The sequence below is a fragment of the Dipodomys spectabilis genome, unplaced genomic scaffold (assembly GCF_019054845.1).
Source record: "Dipodomys spectabilis isolate Male_0828 unplaced genomic scaffold, ASM1905484v1 ptg000263l, whole genome shotgun sequence".
Taxonomy (NCBI): domain Eukaryota; kingdom Metazoa; phylum Chordata; class Mammalia; order Rodentia; family Heteromyidae; genus Dipodomys; species Dipodomys spectabilis.
In genome coordinates, this window is record NW_024870940.1 from 1774835 (window position 1) to 1782986 (window position 8152).

The 8152-nt window shown below is 50.6% G+C and overlaps 1 protein-coding gene across 1 annotated transcript; it reads left to right on the forward strand.

Moving 5' to 3' along the window:
* The first annotated feature begins 556 nt into the window (after nucleotides 1-556).
* On the forward strand, nucleotides 557-7595 carry Neil2 (nei like DNA glycosylase 2). The gene is made up of 4 exons (XM_042699862.1): nucleotides 557-694; nucleotides 1321-1673; nucleotides 5460-5656; nucleotides 6585-7595. The coding sequence occupies exons 1-4, from the start codon at nucleotides 557-559 to the stop codon at nucleotides 6881-6883; spliced, it is 987 nt and encodes a 328-aa protein (XP_042555796.1). The 3' UTR covers nucleotides 6884-7595.
* Nucleotides 7596-8152: the final 557 nt, after the last annotated feature.

The window sequence follows — 8152 nt, forward strand, 5'->3', positions numbered from 1 at the left end:
GGGAGGCGGTGAAACCAGGAGAGAAGATGAGTTAGGGGTCCAAGGTCCACACAAAAAGTTACAAAGGCTGGCAGGGCTCCTAGCTGCCAGGATGCTGAGATCTGAGGATCGCAGTTCAAAGCCATCGAGGTGGGAAAGTTCATGCGATTCTGACCTGCAGTTAGCCACCCAAAAGCTGGTAGTGGAACTGTGGCTCAGGCACTAGCCTTGTGAGAAAAAGCTAAGAGACAGGGCCCAGGCCTGGAGTGGGCTGCTTTTGAAGTGCATGGTGCTGTCGATCCGCTGCTGAGCACACTGTTGCTGTCAGGAGACATGTCTGGGCTGGGAAGAGAAAGCATTCACAGGAGGCTGGCCATTCTGTGCTCTGACTCGCACCCTCAGCCCTGCTCTCTTTTGGCCATTTATATTCTTGGAGTTGATAGCAAAAACCAGCTGCTTGGAGTTCAGCACCACAAAAAGTGTGTGTAGGGAGGGTGGGAGAGAGGGGAGGAGTGGGTAAGATGGGGAGGGACAGACTAAGTCCAGTGACCTCTTTTGCCTGTTTCTGCCCACAGGGATGCCAGAAGGACCATCCTTGAGGAAATTCCACCACCTGGTCTCCCCCTTTGTGGGCCAGCAGGTGGTCAAGACAGGGGGCAGTAGTAAGAAGCTCTGCCCTGCGGTCCTTCAGTCGCTGTGGCTCCTTGATACCCAGGTGAGGTTACAGACCAGGCAAGCCAAATTTGCTGGGAAAGGCACTATATTTTATTGAGTGTTATCTCTGGGTATAGTCAGTTTGTGTGTGTGCATGCTGATTGATTAGTTCTAGCATAGAAAATAAATTATGGGCTGGGAAGGTGGCCTAGTGGTAAAGTGCTTGCCTAGCATGCATGAAGCCCTGGGTTTGATTCCTCAGTACCACATATACAGAAGAAGCCAGAAGTGGCATTGTGGTTCCAAGTGGTAGAGTGTTATTAGCCTTGAGCAAAAGCATCTCAGGGACAGTGCCCTGGCCCTGAGTTCAAGCCCCAGGATTGGCAAGAAGAAAGGAAATTCATTAAATTGAATAAAAGAGTGGCAGTTGGTATGTATTACTTAGCTAACCCCTGGATAGTACCAAACCCATTAGGTGTGTAGAGTAGCTGTGCTGTCTGGAGCAGGTCTATCTTAGAGCTAATCTAATTCCATGAGCCAGCTGCCCTAAGCACTGAATTGAGAGCCAAAGCAAGCAGTTCAGGAAGCTGTGGGCGAAGAGTCAGTCTGAGGCCACGTCTGTCTGCAGAGCCCTTGGGCCCCTGCCTGGGCCTACAGGGCTTGGAAACTGTGTTTATATTTTTCTAGGTGCATGGCAAGAAATTATTCCTTCGATTTGATCCTAGTGAAGAGCGGGAGCCACCTGGAAGCCACCCGCTGCCAGAGTCTCTCCAGAAAGGAGCGGAGAAGGATGATGCTGTGGACCCCACGCTGGCCTCGGGGCCCAGCAGTGCGCACACCTGTGCCGGTGCGGCCTGCTCTCTGGAGCCTGGTTCCAGCAGGGCCAGCAGCACCGAGTGCCCGGGAGGACGCAGCCCTGCAGCAGGTGCCCAGACGTGGCTGCAGGTCAGGTTTGGTTTGTTCGGCAGCGTCTGGGTGAACAACTTCTCCAGAGCAAAGAAAGCCAACAAGAGAGGTGACTGGAGGGACCCCATGCCCAGGTAACGTGCTGTCTTGTTGGGGTCTTTGCAACAGGAGGAGGGACAAGGTTTTCCTAGTTTAAGTCTATGAATGTTGAGAACAGTAGCTTTGCGTATAAAACTCTCCTACATTTAGGATTATTTCCTTTGGATCAATTCCCACAGGAATTGCTGGTTGAGAAAGAACATTTTCTTTTCTTTTTTTGGTAGGTCATGGGGCTTGAACTCTAGGCCTGGGTGCTGTCCCTGAGCTCTTCAGCTCAATCCAAGTGCTCTACCACTTGAGCCACAGGGCCACTTGTGGTTTTCTGCTGGTTAATTGGAGATAAGAGCCTCACAGACTTCCTACCCAGGCTGGCTTGGAACCTCAGTCCTCAGATCTCAGCCTCCTGAGTAGTTAGGATAACAGGCGTGAGCCACTGTCGCCGGGCAGAGAGAGCATATTCTTAAAGCTGCCTATTAGTGACACTGGGGTTTGAACTCAAGGCTTGGAACTTCGAGGCAGGCACTCTGCCACTTGAGTCATGCCTCCAGGATTTTTGCTTTATTTCTCAGATAGGTTCTTGTGTTTTTACCAGGCTGGCCTCAACTGTGTGGTCTCCCTACCTGTGCTTCCAACATAGCTGAGATTACAGATTTGAACTACGTTGCTTGGTTTGTTAAAATAAATTCCTACTAATTTTTTGCCTGGGTTTGCCTCAAGCTACGATCCTCCACATCTCTGCCTCCTGGGGTTTCTGGGAGTACAGGTGTGACCGTGTCTAGCCCAGGGTTGCACATTTTTATGTGCTGACTTAATAGAATTCTTCTGAGCATTTGGCCATATGTATGAGCACTATTGACTTGAAACCTCTTGACAGGAAGGTTGGTCATTTTTTGTGATACGTGTTGCCAGTGTTGTTTCCATGCTTGTGCCCTTTGATTCATGAAGCTTATTGGCCTTTGGGATTTTAAATTTTTATGTAGGGGCTGGGAATGTGGCTTAGTGGTAGAGTGCTTGCTTAGCAGGCATGAAGCCCTGGGTTTAATTCCTCAGTACCACATAAACAGAAAAAGCTGGACGTGGCGTTGTGGCTCAAGTGGAGAGCCTTGAGAAAAGAGGCTCAGGGACAGTGCCAGACCCTAAGTTCAAGTCCTAGAACTGGCAAAAAAAATTATGTAGTTAACAGTGTTTCTCTTATCACTCTTTAAAAAAAAACTGAACACAATGATTACCTTAGCTCACCTGTTCTTTGGCCTCCCTCCTTCCTGCCAACCCCCCCTCCAAATAATTTTATTTGTTCCAGTTTGGGGCTTGAATTCATGGCCCTGGTACTGTCCCTGAGCTTTTGTGCTCAAGACTAGTGCTCTACCACTTGAGCCACAGTGCCCCTTCCAGGGGTTTCATTGTGAATGTGCTGACATTGTGCCAGTTGCACATTCTACGAGGTACCCCATCGACCTCACCTACTCTACCACTCTCCCTCATCCTTTTCCTCTTTAGTTTTTGTGTGTGTTGTGTATGTATGTATGTATGTGGTTCTGGGGTTTGGACTCAGGGCATTGGCACTGTCCTTGAGCTTTTCTGCTCAAGGCTAGTGCTCTACCACTTGAGCCACAGCACCACTTCAGTTGTTTTTTTGGTGCCTGATTGGAGATAAGAGTCTCACAGACTTTCCTGCTTGGACTAGCTTTGAGGCTTGATCCTTAGATATCGGCTTCCTGAGTAGCTAGGATGACAGGCCTGAGCCATCAGCACCTGGCTTCTTCTTCTCCTTACAACAGTTTCAACAGATGAATTTATTCTACTTTCATACATGCAAATAAATTGCATTGTCTAATTGACCAGATGTACTTTGTTTTCCTAATTTTGTTGAATTACCAAGTTCCTTTTCTTCCTTGTTTTATGGCTGCTAAATTGTATTTTTTATTAGCTAATTACAAAAGATTAAACCCTTTTTTACTCTTTTCCTCTTTCCCTCTGAGATGAATCTTTTTTTTTGTCAGTCATGGGGCTTGAATTCTGGGCCTGGGTGCTGACCCTCAGCTCTTCAGCTCAAGGCAAGCACTCTACCACTTGGGCTACAGCGCCACTTCCCTGAGATGACTCTTTTAAGATACAAACATAGTAGCAGATACCTGTAATTCCATCACTTGGGTAGTATAGATGTAGGATTGCAAGTCGCTGGTCTGGGCTATATTGTGAACCCTTTTTTCAAAAAAGAGGAAAATCCAAAAAAGTGAAAACACGTAAAACATACTTTTATTTGCTAATTTCTTTTCTATGACATCCACCCCAATGTCTGAGGTTGCTATACTAGTTTGGAATTTGATTTCTGGGTTATTTTAAATAATTAGTATTAAGCATATTAAACAGTATTTTTTTTTTTTTGGGTCCGTCGTGGGGCCTGAACTCTGGGCTTGGGCGCTGTCCCTCAGCTCTTCAGCTCAAGGCTAGCGCTCTACCACTTGAGCCATAGTGCCCCTTCCGGCTTTTTATTTTTTGCTTATGTGGTGCTGGGGAATCGAACCCAGGGCCTCAGGCATGCAAGGCAAGCGCTCTGCCACTGAGCCACCTTCCCAGCCCGCGTATTAAAAGTATTAAATGGGTAGTTTTGCTTCAAAATTCTTTCCTAACTAAATCACAGTTCTTTACCTCACTATCATAATCACCATCTCAGCAGTGCTTATTATGAAATGTTACATCTGGCTCAATAGTACTATTTACAAAGTGGAAAATCTGGACCTCACTGTATTTTCTACAAAATCCAGCCCTCTTCACCATTTTTCCTCCTCTGTATTTCCTTATCTTGAGAGTCTTACCCATTTCCTTCTTGCTGGGTGAGAGCTGCTTCTTGAATAGCTCCCTATCTATGTTTATGCCTATCTGAGTTTCTCTCTGTCCTCTCTAGGACACTAACTAGGTCAGGGGCAGGCTCTGGTTCTTCCTGTTCTCCCTTTTCTTCCTCTTGTGGAGCCCTAGCTACCTTTACAAAGCAGCCCTTTCTCTCTTAGTTTGTGAGGCTACTGTGCTTTCCTGAGCTTTATCTGGCAGCTGTGGGGAGGGCAGGCTGTGGGGAGGGCAGGTAGGTGTGTCTGGGAAATCTGGCCTGAGGCTGGCCCCCTCGGAAGCCTTCTTTTCACTCACGAGCCTTGTTTCTGGTCATGTAGCCGTATCTTCAGAACTTCAGAGTTTTCTGCTTTCTCGATTTCCTTTTGTAAACTCGGATTGTTGTAATGAGAAAAATGAAGCTACAGTAGATACGTTGCAGTGTTTCAGCTACTCCATTAATACCTGAGAAGTGTTTGACTTTTGATGAGCTATCCCTCTCTCTCTTTGGGGACCCCGTCAGCTTCCCCAGGTTGATCAGGACTGATGGTGCAGAAACTGAACGTCCATGTGAGCTGACAGTGGAATAGGAGCTGTGCGTGGGGGCGACATGACAGTGGCCGCTACGTGGTGTGGCTTGGCTGTCTGGTGGCAGGTGCGTGTGCGTATATATGTATGTGACCTGAAGGCGACGTTTCCCTGAGGCCTGGTGCTGCCGTGATGGATGCTGGGTGTGTCCTAAGCACATGGAGGCCACTGTGTACTGTGATCTGACTCTGGTACCTGTAACCTGACTAGCGCTGGGGTGGTTGTGTGTACACAGGGCCTGACTGGCATGGTGGTTGTGTGTGCACTGGGCCTGACCGGCACAGTGGTGGTTGTGTGTGCGTGGGGCCTGGACATACAGAGGTGTGACCTGACTGTAGTGGTCACTACATGCACCTCTGGCCTGACCGCACTGTGGTCTTGCCGTGAGTATGACCTGACTCCCTTCCCAGGTTGGTCCTGCACTTCGGTGGTGGTGGCTTCCTGGCATTCTACAATTGCCAAATGTCCTGGAGCCCTCCCCCAGAGCTCAGCCCCAGTTGCGACATCTTGTCAGAAGCATTCCATCGAGGACAGGCCCTGGAGGCTCTGGGGCGGGCCCAGCCTGTGTGCTACACACTAATGGACCAGAGATTCTTCTCAGGGTTAGGTAAGCCTCGTGGGAAAGGGCCAGTCACGGGCTGTGCAGTGAGAAAGCCCTCCCCTGGGTGTCACCAGACCTCGGGGTCCCCACCTCCCATTGCACCAGTATTGCGGGTCTTGAGGGGGACCACTCAGTTTCCTGAGCTTTCCCTTGCTTTTGAACTGAGAGCGTTCCATCAGACAAGCCCTAAATTCTCTCACCCTGACTGGATGTTTGTTGGGACCTGACAACTGCACTGGAGCGTGACCTTCCGAAGTGCAGAGGTCGTGTCCACGCCCCTGGCGTTCCCCACTGCCTGATGCAGAGTGGCATGGTGGCATGGAGGCACGGAGGGAGGGCCCGGCCCAGGACTGCGGGGACGGAAGCCCACATTCATTTTGCTGATGTCTGCTGCTCTTGCAGCTGGAGCTTGATGCTGTCAAGGCACAGAAGCATCAGGTCAGCATTAGGCGCTGGGAAGCCACAAGCAAGAAGCAGGTTCCCTCTGCTATAGACCGGAGTGCTGAGATAGCACATTTCCGGGTGGGAGAAGAGATGGGTGGTTGGAGAAAGTAGAGAGGGCCTGGCTGAAGAGCCTGCTGGTCTCATGCCCGTGGCACGGCAGGAAGTGCCACAACCAGCTTCTAAAGCACAGCCAAGGCGTGACCCGCTGCGGACCAGGGAGGATCTGGCCAGCGCTGCCATGCTGCTCACTGAGAAGCACCCGTCCCGGTGCCCAGCAGCAGCACTGCGCAGTGGCCACAGCAATATGGCGGTGTTACCCCTGGTCTCCACAGGGTAAGAACGGCCAAGCCCGGTTAGTAGCCGTGGACTCAGACGCTGCCTCCTGTGACGGCAGGGCGCCACGTCTTCCCATGCGTCTGCTGCCATCCCTCCAGCTGTGGCTTCATTTGGGGATGGTTTCCACCCTCATCCTCCGCTTGCTGTGTTGCAGGGAACATCATTAAGAATGAAGCCTTGTACCGAGCAGGGATCCACCCCCTTACTCCAGGGGTGCTCCTGACACCTTCACAGCTGGAGGCCCTGGTGGACCATGTTGTGCAGTTCAGTGCAGAATGGCTGAAGGACAAGTTCCAGGGCACACGTCGTCACATGCAGATCTACCAGAAGGAGCAGTGTCCTGCTGGGCATCAGGTCCTGAAGGAGGCACTTGGGCCTCCAGCCGGGCTCCAGAGGCTCACCTGGTGGTGCCCACAATGCCAGCCTCCTCTTCCCCCTGAAGAACCGCAGTAGCCGGGACTCTGCTGAGGCTCTCAGGAGCTACTTGACGGCACTTGCCCTTGGGTACTGGGCCATGTCCGTGTCCGGGACAGAGGACAGGGGAGGGGCTGGCTGGGTAAGAGAAGCATGATAGGAGGGTCAGCATTGTTGATCTTTATGTCACTGGAGTTGTGTTGAAAGCACAGCTTTTACTGAGGTAGATTTTTCCTTTTCTGGTTCAGTTCACTCTTGGGAGCCTCGGGGCTTCCTACTTTCTACTGTTAGAATTTTGGCAGTGGGAAGAAGAGCGCCCGGAACAGCAGGGCAGAAATGAACACTGGGAAAATGGTTGTATTCACCCAGAACAACGGCATAAATGAACACTGGGACGACAGTGCACCCAGGGTTGCTTTGTGAGTAATGTGTATTGGGAACTTTGTTGGTTTGGTATGTATAGAGACACAGGAAAAAGACATTGTCCTGGTTCTATTGGAGCTGCTCATCTGCTCCTCTCACCACAAGGAGACACAGGACTCACCTGGGCGCAAGAGGTTTGCCAGGGCAGCAGGTGTACCCATGGCTTTTAAGGGAAAGCTACCTGTTACTCCTTAACCTGATATACGGGTGACTGTTGATGGTTGAACAATTCAGTTGTCAAGAAATGTACAGAAAGTTCCTCTAGAAAAACCTAGCTGAAACCTGAGCACAGATATGAAAATAAAACTTATTTTTTGTATCATCTTCATCTGGCAGTGAAGGGTGTGTGTGTGTGTGTGTGTGTGAGTGTGTGTGTGTGTGTGTGTGTGTGTGTGTGTGTGTGTGTGTGTGTGTGGCAGTGCTACACCGGGCTGCTTGGCTTGTGTGGGACCACTTCCTACACTGAGCTCCAGTGTGTGTGTGTGGCAGTGCTGCACCGGGCTGCTTGGCTTGTGTAGGACCACTCCCTACACTGAGCTCCAGTGTGTGTGTGGGAGGGGGGGGGCAGTGCTGCACCGGGCTGCTTGGCTTGTGTGGGACCACTCTCTACACTGAGCTCCACTGCTAGCCCAGAAAGGTCTTCTGGTGTGAATAGCTGGGCTCTCTGTGTAGGTGATCTGGGCTTGCTGGGCTGGCCAGGTGACTCACCCTAGAAAGAGCAGGAGAGGGTGGGAGGAGGGAGTGATTGATGAGAGAGAAATCAAAGCTGGCTTTTCTTCTCTTCGTCTTCCTGGAACTATTGACTGTTGCCTGCAAAAGGGACGCACTCCACTGTGCTCGGATTCTTTGATGGTCACGTGAACTGTGCATTGGGGTCATCTGCCT

What these genes read in the sequence shown, in the direction of transcription:
- Neil2 (XM_042699862.1), top strand. Translation starts at nt 557, where the DNA reads ATGCCAGAAGGACCATCCTTGAGGAAATTCCACCACCTGGTCTCCCCC. An exon ending in TGTGGCTCCTTGATACCCAG is followed by an intron (nt 695 to 1,320) that starts GTGAGGTTACAG and finishes ATATTTTTCTAG; the next exon opens with GTGCATGGCAAGAAATTATT. An exon ending in TGGAGGGACCCCATGCCCAG is followed by an intron (nt 1,674 to 5,459) that starts GTAACGTGCTGT and finishes CTCCCTTCCCAG; the next exon opens with GTTGGTCCTGCACTTCGGTG.